General features: G+C 33.8%; 1 protein-coding gene across 2 annotated transcripts; it reads left to right on the top strand.

Moving 5' to 3' along the window:
* The first annotated feature begins 2,022 nt into the window (after positions 1-2,022).
* LOC145638971 (protein DCL, chloroplastic-like) lies at positions 2,023-16,931 on the top strand. Of its 2 annotated transcripts, none has more exons than XM_081690054.1 (3): positions 2,023-2,531; positions 8,709-8,823; positions 11,588-11,886. In XM_081690054.1, the coding sequence occupies exons 1-3, from the start codon at positions 2,215-2,217 to the stop codon at positions 11,645-11,647; spliced, it is 492 nt and encodes a 163-aa protein (XP_081546180.1). In that variant the 5' UTR covers positions 2,023-2,214; the 3' UTR covers positions 11,648-11,886. The 2 variants fall into 2 exon arrangements, with proteins under 2 accessions (XP_081546180.1, XP_081546179.1); XM_081690053.1 differs by lacking the exon at positions 11,588-11,886 and adding an exon at positions 16,411-16,931 and having other exon boundaries at positions 2,065-2,531.
* Positions 16,932-21,445: the final 4,514 nt, after the last annotated feature.

Raw genomic sequence — 21,445 nt, 5'->3', positions numbered from 1 at the left:
AAAGTTGTTTGACTTTTCATACTTGGTTCATTTTTATGTTGAAAGATGTTCATTTAGATTTTAACATTTGTTCATTCTTATACTAAATCATGTTTTTTCTAGCAATGTGTTCAAATTTGCATTTGTAAATGCTTATTATATTATCCTGTTTTGTTTATAGTGTGTATTTATTATTACTAACGTATTCTCTTAAAAAAAATCGCTTATTTACATAGGATGGATAATGAAATAAAAGGTTGAAGATGATAATGAATATATTGAGAAAAAAAATATGTATTAAGAAAAGCACAAAAACATCATACAACAAGGAGGATGATTCTATATAGTAGTATCTTTTATTCATACTAAATGTATTAAATCAAAGGACGATGTTTAATTTGTAAAGCACATATGTAATACGTACATTATTTAAGTTTAATTTTTTTTTTTCCCTTGTAGTTTTTATTTTTAATTATTAAAATAAGTATATCTACATTAAAAAAGTTTTAAAAAAAAGTTCCCTTTTATGCTTAAGAAACAATGAGTATATATTAATTTAAAATAATATTTTGATTGTAATTAAATTACTTTTATTTGAAAGATATTTTTCAAATGAAATCTATTAAATTAATTAAATAATAAGGTAAATTAATAAAACAATTATTTTTAAAAAAAAAAACAATTTGAATATAGTATGTCATATTAACAATTGAACATTTAGTGATGCAAAATTGAACATTTACATATATAAAAATGAACATTGTTCAAGTGATATGAAACTAATAAATTTAAATGACGTCATTAGAACGAGAGGGGGTGCAGCTAGTGCTGCCTGCATTTGGGTGTAGGCAAAATTTTGTATGTTCTCTATCCTCCCTCTCTTATCTAGACATGGAAATAAATTGGGTTCAGGGCGGGTGGAGCCGTCACCCGCCTCCATCCACCCCACCCGATCCATCCACTACCCGCCAATATATCCACCCGAATCCATCCATCCATCACCCACGGGTGAAACGGATGGATCGGGTGGTAATCAGATATTTAATAAAATTAAAAAAATAAATTACACTTAGTTCTTTCCAAGAAATTCACACACACACACACACACACACACACACACACACACACACACACACACACACACACACACACACACACACACACACATATATATATATATATATATATATATATATATATATATATATATATATATATGAACCCTAAAAAACCATAAATTAATAAAAAAGACTTATGGAAAATTCGTGAAAAAAGGGAAGAAATTCAAGAAACTACATAAATCCATAAAAACAAGCAGCAAATTCATGAAATTAAACCTAAGAACAAGCAAAAAATTTGCATTAAATTCGAATGAACAAGGCAAAATTAGCAACAACAATTACAAATTTACAAGAAGTGAAGAACATATCTTAAGAATGGAGGCCACCGTAGTTTGCCTTGCTTCAACCACCGTTTACCTTGCTTCAGTGGCGCCGCCGTGAGTTTGTCACTCTGTCTAATAGTCCGAGAGAGCAAACTCAGCAGAGAGAGGCAGAGGGTTTCAAACGTTTTAGCTTAGGAGTTACTATATTGAATTTTTTGATTTTGCATTCTCAATAAACCCAGAAATTGAAATCAATTTAGGGGAAAATTAAGATATAAATAAATAAATGGGGTTTTGGAAATTCTGGGTGTATTTGAGGGTTCGAGAGTAAATTGCGAAGAAGACCCTTCGTGACTCTCGAAGGAGAGAAATTTGTGAAACCGCTTCAATGGAGAACTCATAGTATTCTTTAATGGAGGAGAGAGAAAAGGAGGGGAGGAGGCATGTCTGCTGAGTACTGAGTAATGAATACATTTGGTTTCTTTGTTTTTTTGCAATTTAATAATCAATATTCTTTTCTTTCTTTTTGTTTTATATATTGTTTTTTTAATATTCGGGTGATGGATGGATTAACGGATCGGGTGATGGGTGAAATTTGTCCACTGAATCTGATCCGTCACCCGCATCCGTTAATCTATCACCCACCTATTATCTGTTTAAATCGGGTTTTTCACCCATCCAATAAGGCGGGTGGACCGGGTGAGTGGGTGATCCACCAGATATTTCCATCTCTACTCTTATCAAAGAGGGTAATCCCCGCCACTCGGCTTTTCCTTCACCACCATAAACTCCTCATTCCCTGTTCTCTATCCTCCTTCTCTACACTGCATTGCACTACACTTCCCTTTTCCATGGCTGCGCCTCCTCTTCTGCGAGGCCTGCCCCTTCTCCGCCTTCGCCTTTTCCTTCACAGCCACCATAAACTCACCGCCGTCTTCATCATTCCTGTCCGGCGTCGCTTCTGCTCAGCGGCCTCTTCTGAGTCCACTCGCTCGGAAGAGGATGTATACTCGTCGGCGAATGAATTGTTGAGGGTTAAAGAGCCTCCCAAATTATTCGACGGAATAGATGAGCTTAATTACAGAAAATGGAAAGATAAAGAAGATGAGATTCTTCGGGATATTGAGCCTGTAACTTTTCTTGCCAAAGATATTATCCACTCTAATAGGTATTATTTATATATTCTGTCCAAATTATGGTTTGTTTTCGGTCGATTCCTCTGTTTGTGTTTACACATTTGATGAATTTAATTTTGAGCCAATATTTCTTATAATCTATATTATTAAGACTTTGCTAGAAGTTTTAGTGATGGTCGAAGTCGTATTTGGGTTCATTTGGCATGGCCTCACGGGTATTTGAGGTGAAATGGAGAGTCGGAAGAACATAGGTCCTATATAAGTGTGTATATGAGTATCATGGAATACCATTTGACCTGCATATTTGTTTTGAGAGGAAGGGTTTTGCTCTCCTTATCTTTAAACATATTATTATTTGGATAGAAGGAAAAGGAGAGAAAAGGAGGGATGGGAAATGAAGGGGAACAAATTCTTTTGTTTGGTTAAAGAATTTTAGCAAGGAAGGGAGGAAGGAGCGATCCATTTTCCCTCCCTCTTCAACTACAATCCCTCTCCCAAAATGGAGAGATTTGGAGGGAAATGAAGTTAGGTCTTCTCCCTTCATTTCATTTCTCTTCTCTTTCTTTCAATTCCAAGTTGCTATCCAAACATGAATCTCTTTAATCAAAATGTGGATTTTGGTTTAAACCTTGTTAAACCTGAACTCGCCTTTAATTCTCGACAATAAACGTGAAAAGGGTTTTTCTTGTGATAGAAATAAAAAGTGTGAAAGGGGTATTAGTTATTACTCTTGATGGTTATTTTCCTGGTTGTTTCAATGGAATTTGTAAACTTCGTACACCTCAATATGGATAACATTGTTTACTATCTGTGTGTGGAAAACCGGTGATGAGGCTTACAGGGAACAAAAAGTTATAGGCTTGAATAACCTTTAGATCATTAAGCGATACTAAAAGTATAGTTTGGATACTGGTTTTGTAAAACATTGGTTGAGTTACGGATTTGCATTGTTACTACTAGTTTGTCTGCTAAGGGGCATAGGGAAGGGGGGGGGGGGAAGTGTGGGGTTAAAGGTTTGCTCTTTTCCAAGTTTTGGCTAGGTTGTATATGTTTGATAGTGGTTTGGCAGTGTAATTCCTCACTCTTGCTTGTAAACACACATACACTCTATAATGAAGGTACTAAAGGAACAACTGACAGTTGCTGAGTTGCCTGATGTTACTGCTCTTTCGAAGGTTTTTTAGTGAAAGTAAATGGACTGGAAGAATTTTTGATACATGAGGAGGGGACAAGAGCTGGGTATTATGTTATACTGACAAACATTCTGGTTAAAAGTGATCATGTGAAGCAATGTGCAGGAGATTTGTTTTCCTTAGGCAAAGCAGGCTTCCTTGATTTGAAATAAGTATCATCTCTTTAATTTTGGCTCCTAAATAACTAGCGGAGAATTAAGGCAACTCATGAGCAATTCTAGAAAAAACACAAATATAAAAAATGGAATATCTATCATTGATTTGTTGTGCAAGTGCTTGTTATTTCTTACTGGGTAATCTTCAACAAGAAAAGGGACGTACAAAACAAATTAAACAAAAAAATTTGCCGTGTAAAATACATCCACTTTGTAAAGGAGAGATAGATTAAACAGTTATTCAAGTATGAGTTTATTTCCTTGTGTTTTTTAGGCAATCAGACGAGATTATTACAGAAAAGAAAACAAAGAACCTTTCCTTATTTTTTTTTATTTTTTTATTTTTTTTTTGCATTTATATTTGAAGATATAATTGATATTAAATTAATCATTTCCAGCCATGGATGACATTGACATTGAGAGTGCAATAGGAAGATAAATCAAGACCGAGAGAGAAGGGGAGAGAAGGAGGGGTGAATTCAAAGTGAAAGAAGAAGATGATTAGAGATAGAAGGGAAGGGTTCAATATATATTTAAATAATCAACCTCTTTCAACCTCTATACTCCAAAAAAATACATTCCATAAAAATTAGAGTTTCATCATTTCAATAACCTTTACTTTATTGAGACAATAAGTGAAAGTATGATATCATTGAAATTTTGTAAAAATAAATAAAATAATTGTTTGGGAGGCATCATTGCTACTCTACTCAACTTCCATACGTGTGAGATTTGTAATCATTCTTATTTTTTTGCTTGGAGAAAAGTAGATGTGTTAACTATTAAGGCTGTATTTTGGTTCTATAAATTGAAGACCATAGTTGGAGAAATTTGGGAGATATATAGTATCTCTATGTACTCTATCCTTGTTTGGATTGTTTAGCTTTTGAATTTATGATAAAATTGAATACTTATTGATTATAATGAAGAGTAAAATAAGCAATCTCTTCCCCTCATCTTGTGGTAGGTGGTTAATTTTATAGAATTTTAATTTATAATATTAATGTTTTAATGGGACTTTAAGATTTATTTTGCTGATGAAGCAAGCATGGCTTATACATTACAACCCACAATTATTGGTATCTAGAATCTATTCTATGAGATGCCCGTCTATGCTAGTGAAGGCAAAAAGGCCTTTGGTAAAGAATAAAAGAATTTCTTGGGGAATGAGGGGTATTAGAATAAGTGAGGTGAAATTTAAAGTACATGGATGGAAGGTGGGGAATGGGAATAACATAAGTGCTTTACGTGATCTTTGGGTAAATGGGAAAATTTCAGAAGCCAAGTCAAGTGTAACTATTGGACAAGCCTTTAGATGGAAAGTAAAATATTTTATTAATAGGGACACTCGATCGTGGGATGGGAGGAAACTACGAGAATCTTTCTCATTTGCAAAGGTCAGGGAAATAGGGGCTATGGAATTACCCGATGTGGATAGGAAGGATGTGTTTTGCTGGAACTTTACCAAGTCAGGCGACTTTAGCACAAAATCGGGGTATGCTTTCTTGCTAGGTAAACAAGTTCAGAATGAAAAAATTCCGCCCGATGAGGTAAAATTCCTAAACTTTATGTAGAAACAAAAGTTGCTTCCAAAGTGGAAAATTTTCTTCTGGAAAGTGTTTTATAAAGAATTACCGGTTAAGAGCAATTTGTATTACAGAGGCTTGAGTGAATCAAGTTTATGTGAGATTTGTAATATGGAAGAAGAAAGCATTAATCACCTTCTGAGACAGTGTGGTAATCCAAGGAGGGTATGGTTTGGTGGTACCCTTAATATTAGATCTCAAGAAAATGTGGAGTTTACCATTCAAAATTGGATAATTTCTTATATTTGACTCTTTTATAGTCAGGATGGACCCGCAAGTGATAGGGTCCCAATTTTCTTAGCTACCTTGTGGGAGATATGGCTAGCAAGGAATGAATTCACTTTTAGTGGAAATATTGTGACTGCAGAGGAGATTCTAGGGAAGATTGACAAGTGTATGGAAGAACATGAGACTTTTGCAAGTCAAGATTCAAATGGACTAGAAGTGTTGCATCCTCCTGAATTAGATCCAATTCACCCTCCTGGCTTCAACAGCCAGTCTACGTAAGTTTGATTAGGGTTCTTCTCATTTCTCGATACAAGTGGATGGAGCTTGGAATAAGAAACTAAAAAGAATGGGTATAGGTTGGACACTAGTGGATGGTAGAGTCTTGACAGGAAGGTATGGCTGTGATTTTGGGATGGCAAGCTTTGCTGAAGCTATGGCATGCCTAAATGCAATGAAATGGTGTTTTCAGGAAGGGTTTATTAGTATGATTTTATCACAGATGCTGCAAATTTGGTTGATGTAGTACAAGAGGGGAGAACTTGAGATAAGACAATTGATTGGACCTATAGCTGAAATCAAGGAAAAGGGTAAGAGGTTTAACTGGTGCTGCATTGTTCGCAAGGAAAATAGAGCTAAAGTGGAAGAAGCACACAGATTAGCTAAAGATGCAGCTACCTATCTAATTTCGTATTGTTCTAGTTCTTCTATCAATATGTATTAATAAGCTTTTCCCAATGTCAAAAAAAAAAAAAAGAAAAAAAAAGGAAAGATTTATTTTGGAGATGGAAGTGTAGGGATAAACAAGGGTGAAGTGTGTAGACTAAAGGAGGTAAAAAATCAATCCCCCCCCCCCCCCCCCCCTCCACAAAAAAGAAAATGTGAGAGAGTGAAAGTGCACTCCAACTGTCTTAATGGAGGTTAATTACTCTTAAAAAGGTTTCCGTTAGGATTCGAAATTTCGAACTACATTGCTCACTTTTAAAGCCCTTAGACTTTGGCTAACAATCTACACATATTTGAAATATCCAAATATGGGGACCCTGATTGGTCGCGGTCGGGTCGCCCACATTGTGCCGCCTGAAATTACCCTTTCCCTTGACCCAACTCAAGCTGTCATACAAAGGTTAGATTATACGTAGTTCAAATGAAGAGTGGGATTGTTAAGAGAAGATGGATCAAACTTGGGATGATAGAATCAATTTTGTATTTTATTATACTTGTTTTTGGCTCATTTCTTGAAAGAAGAATAACTTTTTAACTCATATAAGATCAAAAATGATATATCAGAGGGTATCTTGTGAATAATCTCTTATAAGGATTAATGTCCTTTTGTCGTTCAACAAACGTCGATTTAGCATGAGTGTACAAAATCATGTAGTAAAGTTCATCCTAAGTGTGACCAAAAGCGAATGGTTTATCCATGTGTGGTGTAAGATTATTATGTCTTCTATTGTCTTGGATAGAATTTCTTGACTCGCCTCTTGCTTTCCTTGATTTCTTTTTTAGGGGGAAAAACCTAAGGGATAGAATTTAAGGCCCTGTTGTAGAGTAGGAGTAGAAGGTATCTAAAAAATTGGATGTAAGTGTGTAATAAACTACTTCTACTAAGCACATTTATAAATAAGCAAAATAAGAGAAAATCTGATTGAGGAAATAATGAGGCTTGATGATTAATAAAATTAGGAACTTTCTTGCAAACAGTGGCTTGAGGCCACCAATATCTCAACTTGACTTTAGGTCACTACTCTCTCAGTTCAAAATACCAAAAACCAGCTACCTAAGCACAACCGTTCTTCCCCTTTTTATATGTACATAATCAGCAAAAAGTGAACAAAATATCCTGACAGCCCCCTGCCATACTTTGTCTATTTCTTCTGAATTTCGCCGCTCCTCACACAACCCCTAATGGTTTCTTTTGCGCCTCCTCTCATACGTAATTAGTCCACGTGGCAATGCAGCTTTTTGGCTCGTTGCAGAGAGCTTATATTTCTTATGTGGTTATATGACTTTCCTTTAGACTTGCCTTGAAATCTTTTTAGTAGTAGTTTTGGAACCTACTTGTACACAGGGTTTCTAAGTAGTTTTTTCTTTATGTGGTTGTATGAGTTTTGTGCGGAATTGTCTTATCTATTTACATTTTTATATATTTTGCCTCTTTAAATATTCAATAGGAGTAGCTAAGAATTGGAAGGTGATGAGAGATTTTAAGTGGTCCGGGGTACATCCAAAGTAGAGGAATATCATTTTGTTAGATGGGATTGTGTCTGTATAGCTGATGGGGAGGTGGCCTAGGTATTAATAATTGGATGTCTCTACCAAAGTGTGTTTCTCTTTGGCATAGACTGATTCAAAGCAGAAACGGCCCTCATGAAAATGTCTAGACTTCATTAACAGAGGCTCGAGACTTTTATGGCAAAATTTCTTGTAAATTATTTACTAATTGCTATTAATACTGACCATACGGGCTGTATATTATAATCCATATTTGATTGAAAACTAAAAATTCATTAAAGGGAGAAACATGATACATTATAAGAGGAATTCTAGAATTATATTCCCTCGTGTCTAAGTGAGATGCAAAAATTCTAGAGTGACACAGACCTACACAAGCTACATTCTCGAAGAGGAGATTTTAGCTTTAAGTAAAAAAGAAGTGGATTTTCGCTGTTGGTTAATTCTTATCGAAACTAATATTTACACAAAGATGATACGTGCTGAAATATAAAACAGAATTCTTAAATATAGCGATTTGACATTAACCTTGAGCACCATAACTTCCTGCCAGAGGATAATGCTGGGTTTTCTTACTTATTTTCTACCCTTTTTCTTAAGGCTTCATTATAGTTATTCAAATCATGGAATTAAAGTGTTCTTTTTGTAATTATCACAAACTTAATCCCAAACATGTATCACGAATTATAGCTGTGGGTGACTGGGTGGAGCTCTTTGACATGCTTCGTAATCTAGCTCTTAGAACTTGCATGAACCTATATGATCCTCACAGACTCTAAGGTTGTTGTACCCTGGTTGACATTTTGTATTGGCAGGTACATGGATGGGGAACGTCTTACATCTGATGACGAAAAAGTTGTCATAGAGAGGTTGCTTGCTTATCATCCTCGTTCTGAAGATAAAATTGGATGTGGACTAGATTCAATTATGGTATGACTCAATCTCCCCACTATATTGTTGTAGTTTTTATTTATTTTTTCTTTTTTTTTTTTCATCCTACTTATATCTCGATATCATTGTCTCACTTTCTATCTGCGTGTATCTCAATTTAGTTGACACAAGTCTTTTTATAGTATGGACCCACTAATATTTTATTACTATTCTTTCTAGTGACCAAAACATAGGGTTTTACACTCCCTTTCATTCAATTAAAAAGTTCTATTACTATTTCTCATCAAATATACTTTTCTATTAAAAATATACTTCGTAATAGATATTAGATTAGCTAACTACAATCGGCAATGACTCACAATAATATAATTTATATCTCAATTCGCCACTATTAAAGTTAGGGTCCAACACTTATCAATAATATATACATTGTACAATATCCTATTAACTCCACCTTTTTATTAAGATATCATTTATTAACTAAACAATAAAATCTCCTGAACACTATTATAATGTTAGAGCAAAGCTAGCAGGGTATGTGGAAAAAAAGTAGGAAGATTTCTTATATTATTTTGATATGTACATGAGTACTTTATATAGTACATTCAAGTTAATTCACTGATTGCTTCACTGACTTCTCAACACTAAAAGTCTCATTTACCAAGCTTGAGTATAAGGAACTCAAATCTGCTTTTTGGTAAAGCCTTGGTCAAAATGTCCCTCATTAGGACAATGAATCAGCTTCACTTCTTTCTCTTGCTCAGCTTCTCGAAGTTTATAATGCTCAATCTTCATGTGCTGATTTGTTGTCTACTAGAACTTCAGTAGCTTCTTCCTGTTTGTGTCTCAAGTCAGCAAGTATAACCGCTTGATTAACGGTTACCGATGCTGCAATGTACTCATTGAGCTACTACTTCTTTCTTCTTCAAAATCCATGAAAACACTCCAAGTCCAAGTGTAAAAGCATAGCCCAGAGTACTTTTCATGTCATTGTTTGAACCACCTGTCTGAATATGCAAACAATTTGGAGTTTGCACTTGCGTTAAACATAACACCAAAATCTGAGGTTCCTCTTATATATTTGAGGTGATAGCACCCATATGAACATCACTTGGTTTACTCATGAACCTTGAAAGCAAACTAGTTGTTAACATCGCATCTGGCCTTGTTGCTGTGAGGTAAAGTAGACTTCCAACTAAGCTCTTGTATTGCTAGTGTCAACTTTCCTTTGACCATCATCTCTAGGCAGCTTCTCATTCACTACAAGAGGTGTACTGAGTGGCTTCCAGTTTTGCATATGAAACTTCTTAAGAACATCACTTGCACCTTTGAGAGAGGAAGATTCCATCTTTCCATCCCTAGGAAATAATTCATTAAGCCTAAGTCTGTCATTTCGAACTTCCTTTTCATCTCATCCTTGAACTAGAGGATCATCTTTAAATTTTTTCCCATGACAAGATCATCAGCATAGAGTGAAACAATGAGCAAATCATTTTCTCCTTTATACTTCACATAGAGAGTGCTTATTTTTACTTTTGTTGAACCCTTGTGCAAGTAGATATGAGTCAATCTTGATGTACCATGCTCGTGGCTCTTGTTTTAGCCCATAAAGAGCCTTTTTCCATCTTGCACACCTTTTTTTTTTTCTTGCCCTTTAATAGCAATTCCGGGAGTTTGCTCAATGTAAATTTGCTGCTCCTCGAGTTCATCATTGAGAAAGGAAGACTTGACATTGAGTTGATAAATCTTCCATCAAGCCTTGCCACCGGAGCAAATGTATCTCCATAAACAATTTCTGCTTGTTGGGAGTATCCTTTGACGACCAATCTAGCCTTGAACTTGCTTATGGTCCCATTAGGCCACTTGACGCCAATCACTTTGCGATCACTTAGTCTATCAACCAACTCCCAAGTCTGATTTTTCTTGATCAAATTGATTTCATTTTTCCATTGCTTGCTGCCACCTTTTGTCTTCAAAAGCCTGCTCATATGTTTGGGGCTCTTCAACACCAAGGTAGCATATTTCACATTCCTCCGGGTCTAGGTGAAAGCTTGAACATTCCTCGTACAAATCTGATAGAGACTTTCTATCTCTTGGACCCGTGGCGTTGTCGTCATCACTAGTTTCATCAGTGCCATTTCCATCTTGTATAGAAGTGGAAGGAGCTTCTTCGATATTCTCTCTAAGTTCATCATGCACTTCACTGCCAACTTGAAAAAATTCTTCTCCACCTCTTCTTCCCCATTCCAACTTGCATCTTCATTGAATTCAACATCTCGGCTGATCATGATCTTTTTATTACTAAGATTGAAAAGTCGATATCCTTTGGCTTGTGAATCATAGCCAAGGAAGATTCCTCTTTCGGCTTTTGCATCTAGTTTGCTTCTCTTTTGAGATGGAATTTGAGCATAGCAAACTGATCCAAATACTCTTCAGTGTTTTGCTGTTGGCTTTCTCCCACTCCATGCTTCAATTGGAATTTTGCCTTGAACCGCTTTCGTGCGCAGCCTGTTTAGCAAATATATGGTTGTGTGAATTGCTTCTGCCAGATTGTTTTTTGGCAGATTTTTCTCGGTTAACAAACTGCGAGCCATTTCCATCATGGTTCTATTTTTCCGTACTGTAAGCATCATGTTCAATTCCTTAATCTTCACAGAAAAGTCCAAATTCAGAGGTAGTATATTCCTTGCCTCGATTTGATCTGATTTTTTTTTTTTTTTAGTTTACAGCCACTTTGAGCTTTTGCCGGTGCTTTAATTTTTTTGAAAACTTTTCTCTCATGAAATACACCCACGTCATGCAGGTGAAATCATCGATTAAAAGGATAAAGTACTTGTTTTCACCAAGAGATAAAGTTCGATGAGGTCCACAAACGTTTGCAATTTTTTTATGCTCTCCACACATTCTCCTTCGGGAAAGGCAACTTATGTTGCTTGCCAAATTGACAAGACTCACAAAGATCATTAGATATGCAAATTGCATTCTTGTGATGTTCATTGAGAGCAATTAAAGTGTCTATACCTCCTATGCTATAGCCATGTGTCTCTTGAGTTTGCTGCATTCACATTCTCTACTGCACTTCAATAGAAAGCTTTTGTTTTCCATCGAGACTTTTACAATCTCTTTCTTATTCGAGTCAATGATAGTTCAATGGTTATTCTCAAAGATAAGTGAAAAACCATTGTTAACCATCTGAGCAACAGTAAGCAAACTCTCATTCAAATCTAGAACAAGGAGGACATCATACCTTTTTTGGTTTGAACACCAGCGGACTGTACAATAGCACCATTTCCCATACGAACTGGAACCTTGATGGAAGTGTTAAATTTGCAAGATAAGCTTGAATTGATTGTTATGTAGGATGTGCACCCACTGTCAATAACCATCTTTCTTTGCTGCTACAGGCGCTCATTGCTTGACGTGCATAAAACAAGTGATGAAGCCATACTTTAACTGCTAAATTTGTTGATTTGGTATTCAAGGGTCATGGGCTAAGCATCACCACTAATTCAATATGCAAGTGCTTGATTTAAATTGAACTAGGTTTTTTTGCTTAGCCCGTGACCCTTGGATAAAAAATTTAGCATCTAAAATCCATCCTCTTTAAATTGCTAAGTATGATTGGACACACGCATAAAATGTAAGAAGAAAAACTAAATTTGGGTGGGGGGGGGGGGGAGTAGGGTGTTATTTGTTTATTTGCTATAATCTTCTTAGATCTTGTTTATGGTGTCCACAAAATTATCTAGTTACTCTTTCCATCCCTAAATAAAGTCTCATTTGCCTTGTCATGTTTTTAGGATGATACATAAATGAATAAGTAAAATTTTCTTTATTAAAGTTGAATGTAAAAAACAAGATAGTAGGATTTGATTAAAAAGGAATACGAAGAAATAGTGGGGTTAGGTTGGTTAAATGTGATTAATCAATCAATCAAAGTCTTAATCCCATAAGTGGGGTCGGCTATTTGAACCAAAAGTGATTATTACGTGTAGTCATTGACAAAAATCTTCCTCCTCCATTCCTTACGATCTAATACCACATCCTCATGTAAATCCTTATACTTCATATCCTTCTTAACTCTTTCCAACCAAGTCATTTTCGAAAAGTGACTTTTATCAAGGGAAAATGTATTTGGGTGAAATGGGACGTTTATTAATACTTAAAATGAACATTTATTTATTAAACCCATGTGATGTGCACTGTTTGACTAATCTTTTTTCTCACGCTCATACTCTATTTTCTATGTCATTTGGGTCCTTTGACCCACTAACTTAAAAAAAATAAAAAAAAAAAAAATCCTCACCATATACAAAAAAATCTACACGCCGTAGTTTAAATCCCTTAATATGTGTCTCCAAACCTAGAAAAAAAAAAAAGATTTTTTAAGGCTAAAGGGAGTATTTTATTAAGGTTATTACTACAAGACCTGATTTTCTTGATATTCTACCGTTATTTTGTTTAGGTGCTACCTTTGTTTAAACATTCATCCTCTGTATTCCTTTACCATAGTCCACATACATCCTAGAATATATACGATAGTGTTTAGGCGTCATCCTTTTCATATGATTGGAATAATACAATAGTTTTCCATATTTTTGTTGCATACTTATAAAGAATTTGACAATTTTGATGTTTCTAATATGCACAACTTTCGCATTTGTTATATATTTACCAATCTTTGCTATTTATAAAACTAATTTAGCTAGTGTTTTCTTTTATGGATTTATGTAGAAAATGCTAAAAGGATAAAAAATTCCTTGATGATGTTTTATTTAAACAAAATTCCTAACCCTCTTTTTATGTTAGTAGGTTTTAACAAAATTTTTGGTTTGTTTGACATCCTTTTTTTGTTTTTTTTTTTTTTAAAAAAAAAAAAATTAAAACAAAAAACAGGGAACAAGAAAAAAGTAATTCCACTTCTGTTATCAGATTTCATAAATACCATGATTTTAATAAGTTTAACGAAATTTTTATTCATTATATAACATACTACCTCCCTTTTTTTGGGTGACACGTTATTCCTTTTTAGGAAGTTTTTTTTTAGTTGCCACATGTCCTTTTGGGGTAACTTTTTTACCTTGCATTTACAAGCTACCCCACTTGTTTTTTCATTCTCTCTTACTCTCTCTGCTCTTCTTAATATATGTGCCTAAATCAAACGCGTCAACTAAATAGAAACGGAGGAAGTATATCAATGGTTTTGAAAAACAAAAAACTAAAAAACTGAAAACCATAGCAATGCCAAACGAATTGGGTTTCTTATTAGCATAATAAAATCCAAAAAATTACAATTCCATAGGAATTTGATCAAAACAATATCAAACAAACCCATTAACATTTCTTTGATTAAATAATCAATATCATACTTTAATTATGCATCATTTAAAAAAAAAAAAAAAAAAAAAAGCTTGTTTTATGTGGTTTTCCCCTCATGATAGTGATACGGTATCAAGAGATCTGAACGCAATAGCTAGGGGTTGCATTGGCACACAGGAGTTATGGGCAGTGGTGTGCAATGTACAACAACTAGTCTTCCTTCACCTTAGATTTATTATAAATGTTTTTTTTTATCTATATAAAAAGAAAATTTTGGAAAATTTGTCTATGATAAATCACCTTTTTAAGAGAATCTCGTAAAAATAGACATGATTTTAATATCTTAGAGGAAGAGCATTAAGGTGGATTTTAGCCTTCGACTTACAAATTCTGACATTGGATTCTATTAACCTCTATTCTCTCATTGCCATGATTGATCTGTCGTAACCACCTTCTCTTTTCCCTCCTTTATCAGCGGCTCAGCGCCAAATCTCCTTCCTTCCCCCCCCCCCCCCTCTTTTTTTTTCTTTCAACTCAATTTGGGGTGGCTTGGGTGTTTGTAAAGGTTTGGGTATTTTCTCATCAATCATTAGGATGATTTTCGAAGGTAGTTGGGTGGATTTTTGTGGTGGGTGGGTGATGTCGAGGCCTCGAGGGGTTTGGGATGGATTTTTGGTGGTGGGTAGGTGGTTGACAAAGAGTTAGTGTGTATATAATATATATTTGTGGTAGATGGGTGGACTTGAAGTGTTTAGGTGGTATTGGAGCTAACTAGGCGGTTTTAAGTAGGTTTGGTGGGTTTTTGAAGGTTGTTGGGTGGTTTATCTCAAGGGAGTATGGGTAGGTTTTGGAGGAGTAAGGTGGAGCACTGCCAGGTATCATAGTGGTGATGTGGTCGGAACGGGGTTTTTGGTGGTCTGCAAGTGGGTGGTCAATGCTTGAAAATACAAGTCGATGCCAAAATCTGGCATGAGGTGCCTGAAAAACAGGTTTGTTCTTACAAGTTTTTTGTAAAAGGTGGTTTCTTGCAAAAACATTGTTAAAAAGGTTGTTTATGGCAGATTTTCCTAAATTTCCTCCTAAAGAAATAAAAACATATGGTGGTTGTTGATGCAAAGAACCAGGTCTTGGCAAAGATCAGTGACAGCTGACAAGGGATGTAGGCATTGATGTGCTGCAGGGGGTGGTGGTGGAACAGAATACAGGCAGGTGGAGGAAGCTGCTCTTTTTTTATTTATTTATTTTAAGTTCTAATTTTCCCTTAAGATAGACAAAGCAGTAATTTTATTTAATCTAAAGCTGCCAATTCAATCAGTGGTTCAACTGATAATGTTAGTTTTTTATTGACTCATTAAATAAACAAATATAAAGGCTAGAATCTTTGTTGATGTGGATGGTAGATTGAATTTTTTTGTAAATCTTAGCAACTTTGAGGAATTTTGAAGTCTCTTTGCATTTTATGCAGAAATAGTTCCTTCAAATGTGACTACTTTGAATATGACAAGAACCTGCTATGCATATCTCTGTTCTTTCTAATGTTAGATTTTCATTTAATTATAATTCTCATTAGTATATCCATTACTAGGTAAGCAAATTTAAAACTGTTTCCTTTGTAGCACATGTTATATGTGGCTGTTCAAACAATGTATACTTTTCATTAGTTAAGAAATTATGTTGCATACTTTTGGATCTGAGATATTGCCGGAAACTTTGATAGTTGTTTGATACATTCAATATTTTGTGCTGGTTTCCTATGTGGATCTTTTTTATATGTAGCACAGTAATTGTAAGTGTTATTCTTCTACTGAACGGGGGTTTGTCCCTCCCTCCCCTTCCCCTTCCCCTTCCCCCTCCCCTTCCTTGTGTTACCTATTTGCAGCATTTATTTATATGGAAAGACAGTTTGTTGTACACAATACTCCATAAATAGTACCTGTTGAAACTATCGATTTATGGAATAGAATTACAGAACTTTACTGGCTTCTTTCATATAAGTTGTTATAGTAAAGAGAGGGACCTAATTTGATCTTCAATTGTTCATCATTTTGTTAAGGGTGAAATTTTGATGTTGCTATTCTTAGCTTTCGTTAAAGGGATGTATGGTGATTATTTAAGATTAGGTTGTATTCTGGCTTTAAGGTATGATTCACTTAAAAAAAAAAAAAAAGTTATCATGAAAGGCATTGTAATGTTGTGCATGAAAAATTTTCATTCACAGTAAGTCTATGCTAACCTATTAAGATTGATATATAATGGATGATGCTCAGCATGCTGGCTTTGGCTAATGTTCATTTCTTTTGACAAAAGGTTGACCGCCATCCTCAATTTCGACATTCAAGATGCCTTTTTGTTGTAAGAACAGATGGTGGATGGATCGACTTCTCATACCAGAAATGTTTACGGCAGTATATTCGAAATAAATACCCCTTTTACGCTGAAAGGTTTATACGGGAACATTTTAAACGCAGCAGTGGTTAGCATTTGAAGACATCTGGGCGTCAGCTATTTTTGCTGTGACGTGAAAGGCACCAGGCTAATGCTTTCTTTTGGTCCTTGGGCCAGTCGCCATAGTATCGCTGGTAATTCGGACTACAAGTAGCCATTGTGAAGGCAGATAATTTTTGATTGGCAATGGGTAATGATGTAATAGTTCAGACAGAATATGATGGGATTCTGCACAGTTATGAAACTGAAAGTCATCAGACTTCATGTAGTTTTCAAGTTTTCTGGAACCACATGTAGGAAAAATGTAATTTGTGAATGTATTGAACAGAATCATTTTTCCCTGATGCAATTAATGTACATATTAGAATTTTGATTTTATGTAATTTGGAGTTTATATATCATCAACAATAAGTGATAATGGCCAATGAAATTTTTTAAAAAGCCGTAAGATATAAAGAAGTTATATACACCATGATATAGAGTGCAATCAGGTAATTTTTCCTCATTTAATATTTTATGCACATTTTAAAATCATAAAATAGACAAAAATACATATCAAAGGGCAAAAATTTATTCTATTAAAATAATAAAATAAAAATAAAACTATACACCTACCTATATGTGTAGTTGGATATATATATAATATATATATATATATATATATATATATATATATATATATATATATATATATATATATATATATATAAAAGGTAAGTGAATGGGTTTCACTACTTTTAGTGTTTGATATATTAAGTGGTGTGTGGCTTGAGTAACGTCTCGAGTGGTTAGTTTGAAATCACATATGATTGTTTTTTCTTAATTTATTTATAATCATCTTGAAATTTTAATATTTTAAGAAATGATTTGCATTAGGAGATTCATATTAATTATTTTGTATCTTATCCTTAACGATTCAAAGACATTCAACTATAAACTATACAACAAAAAAAATCTTATTTTTCATCAAATTGAAAATGAATACTTCCTCCGTTTCCTTTTAGTTAACACGTTTCTTTAGTCACGTTTGTCCATGCTTAACTTCAATCGTTAATATCTTTTATTACCGAAAAACAAAAATTATAAAAAGTTGATATTTTGAAAATATATCCCGCGACAAATCTAACAAGACATCACATGATTATATTTTTCAATACATAAAAATTACAAAACACGTCAAAGAATGGGTATGTAATTAGTGCTAAAGTCAAAACGTGTCAACAAAAAATAAACAAAGATAGTGCAATTTTTCGAACTTCAAAATTAAAGTTGTTTAATTATCCTAATTAAGGACTAAAATCATTATATCCAAGTTAATAAAAAGTTGGTTGGGTAAATTCACACAATATATGAATAGGGAAGGTAAGAGCAACTCCAATGGTTGCTTTTAGGGACTAGCTTGCAATTTTAATAATTTTCAAGCTAATAGCCAAACCATTGGAGAATAGTTTAATAATTAGCTTGGCCAAGCTAATGCCAAGCAAATTAGCTTAGCTAAGCTAATTAGCTTAAAAATTAATTGTCTCTAATAAAATACTAATTATTTAAAAAATAAAAATGAAAAATCTAATCTATATCTATACTTAGTATTTAAAAGCACAAACCACAAATTTTTATATGACACATGTCATCACAAGTCACTACTCACCCATTACCCCTGTATGACACGTGTCACCTTTCTACATCTTTTTGTTTAAGTCTTTTATGCATTCTATAACTTGTAAATTCAATAAAGAAAATAAAGTGTTTTATTTCCGCCATAATAAAATTAAGTTGATCCAATTAATACACATCACGTAAACATATAAATTATAATAATAATAAAAAAGAAATGTCTTTTCAACTCCTAGACTTAAAATATAACTTAAACTAATATGTCATTTCATATCCCACGATCTTTATGTATATATAACTAACTAAATTCCTTCATCTTCTTCCACAGTTCTACCCTCACTCTTTTTTTTTTTTTTCCTTTTAACTTTTAACAATGAAACAATTACTTCGTATTTCATATCAAAAATTTCAACTATTGAAAAGCATACTTACATATGAAATAACCAAGTAACAACCGTGCATCGAACGGGCCAAAAGGCTAGTTTATGTTAATTAGCTTAACCATTGTGGCATAAATTAGCTAGAAGGAAGGATAGCTTTGCAATCCTATGTGGCATGGCAAGCTAATTTGGCAATTAGCTTGCTGTTGGAGGTGCTCTTAAGGTAATAAGATTTGTATTGTAATACTTGTTGACCTTAATTTCAAGTTTATTATATTTTATTTTTTTGGATAAAAGCAATTCAGGGAAATAAAGTAGAAAAAGCAGTACAACTAAGTCTACAAACATTAGCCAGGTGATTACCCTTGTTCACCTAGTCCCTCTCCACCGTTCATATAACGCAAACCTGGAAGTTCAATTTCCAGATCTCTTTTCATCCTTCTCTGTGGTGGCCGAGAAAGCATCTGGACTAGTATAGCTGAATTTGTGTACACCCGTTCAAGTCTTGCTATAAGCATTATTTAGATGTCAAGTCTAATTCATGTTATAGAGGTGGTGTGGCATAATTATAATAATGTTTACTGGATTAGGCTCGTGCGATGCACGAGTTTAACAATAATTTATGATTTTAACAATATCTTTTAACTTATTTGTGTGTAATATGTACGTAATACAAATATTTTAAGAAAATTTAATAAATTGATAAATTAATAAAGAGTGGACACCCCAATTCATATAATCTATATAAAATATATGGAGTAGGAGAAAAAAATACTCCGTAATGTTTATAAGAAAATGAAATAGTCCGACCTTCCTTTAATTCTCCAATGAAAATTGCATAATTAGTCAATTCAAATATAAAATCTATTAGAAAAATATATAATTAATTTAGCATTTTTAAATTTTTATTTATGTTGATAAAAAAATTAATGATGTCATTATAAGTTTTGGAGAGAAATTTTTTTACAAGAAGTTGACATGTGGAAAGTAATGACATCAGTAGTAATTACTTTAGTTATATTTATAGATAGATGTGACACGTGTCATATAATGGCCCTGTTTGGTAGTAAGCTTATTGGGGGTATATTAGCTTATTTGACTAACTCTAGCTGATTGACTAGTCAAACAAGCTAATACAAGTGTTTGGTAGTAAGCTTATTGAAAGAGCTTATTCCACTAAATAAGCTCTTTTTGAAAAAAGCTCATTTTAGGAGCTTTTTCAATTAGCTTATTCATTAGTTATTGTGAAATGACACTTATAACCTCATTTAATTTAAAATCCTATCTAAACTACCTACCCCACAATTAGCTTATTGGTCATTTCACATACTCAATCACCTTTAAGATATCAGCTATTTACCAAACACTTTTATATAATCAGTTAATACAATAAGTTAGTCAAATCAGTTAATAAAATCAGTTAGTCAAAATCAGCTAACTCAATCAGCTTCAGTTTTCAGCTTTCTCCCAAACAGGGCCAATATATTAATGAATTGACACATTTATAGAGTTTAAAAGGGTAACAAATGTCACATATTCTGTTTTAGAAATGTCATATATTCTATTTTAGGCATGTGCCATATATACATATATTTTAAAATTCCATATAGAAAACAAATGTTATATATAAATAAAAGATTTGATATACTCAATGGGCACACATTAAGAAAATAGATTCTCTATAAATATTTGATAATGAGAAATATTTAGAAAAGGTAGATTTGAAAAATTATTTGGAAAATAATATCTTAATATATATATATATATAAAAGCTAGCCTCATAAACGTACACTACTATCCTCAATATAAAAATATACATACGTACACTACTACGTACTCTATACAATATATTCCACTATATATAATTTTTTTAAATTTTATACAAAACTGCAACTTCTACATTACACTGTAAAATTGTATGAAACCACAACTTATACATTACATTATAAACTTGAATGATTTGGCTACCATTTTTGTTTTACAGTGTACTATGGCCCTAAAATTTCATTTCCCTCCTGTTATATAGTGAATCATACTATTTTATGTTGGAATAAAGAAAGGGAATTCAAGGAAAGTAATGCTTTTAATATGACATGTGTTGTAATGCTTGATTGAGGTTAAGCACTTTTGAGTTCTTAAGGGAACATTGAATCTTTTAGATTGGTGCTACTTGAGACGCACTTGATTGATCCAACGTTTGAGGTTGAGTCATTTGACTCTTAATGAATCCAATTATTGAGTGGACGCACTAAAATTTTGGAATCACTGTTGTTTATGATTGTTGTGAGGTTGAGCATTAAGCTCTTAATGAATCCATAGTCTTATGGGGGTTAATGGCTACAATGTAGCATTTGTTGAGTTCTTAAGAACATGTTTTAACCCCATTTACTAAGTGCTTGTGATTCACCTATGTGATTGTGAAGAATAGCCATTTTCTTTGGAAAACTTGGGTGGATTTAATTTCCTAAAGCTTCCACTAGACCTAAGGTGAATATGCTTGGCTATAAAAGAGCATATCTCTTTGCCAAGTTCAAGTAAATTTTGGAGAAAGGTATGTGATGTGGGGATTCTGAATTAAATCTTGGAGTTTCAAGGTTAGTCCACTCCTTGATCAAGAGTCTAAGGGTTTCATGGTTTGTCCACCCTTATACTTGTAATTCATTGTCTCATCTCACTAAGCACTAGATTTCAAATTACTTATGTAATATACAAGTGTTATGTATCGATCTCCTCTTATGCCTAATGTGTTTCTTATCCTCTTCCTTTGTTGGTTTTTCTTCCCTTCCTTTAGTTGGGGATTGTTGGAATAAACAAAGGGAATCTAAGGGGTCAAGAAGGTGTTTGGAAATGCTGAGAGACATTCGCCCTGCCGAGCGAGCTCCGCATGACCAGGTGCGAAAGCA

The sequence above is a fragment of the Chenopodium album genome, chromosome 7 (assembly GCF_948465745.1).
Source record: "Chenopodium album chromosome 7, dcCheAlbu1.1, whole genome shotgun sequence".
In the NCBI taxonomy this organism is placed as follows: Eukaryota; Viridiplantae; Streptophyta; class Magnoliopsida; order Caryophyllales; family Amaranthaceae; genus Chenopodium; species Chenopodium album.
Note: the sequence above shows the minus strand (reverse complement) of the source record. Positions and strands in the feature narration are given on the sequence as shown.

Coding starts and splice junctions, on each gene's coding strand:
- LOC145638971 (XM_081690053.1), top strand. CDS start 2,215: ATGGCTGCGCCTCCTCTTCTGCGAGGCCTGCCCCTTCTCCGCCTTCGC. Junction 2,532..8,708: donor GATATTATCCACTCTAATAG/GTATTATTTATA, acceptor TTGTATTGGCAG/GTACATGGATGGGGAACGTC. Junction 8,824..16,410: donor GTGGACTAGATTCAATTATG/GTATGACTCAAT, acceptor TTTTGACAAAAG/GTTGACCGCCATCCTCAATT.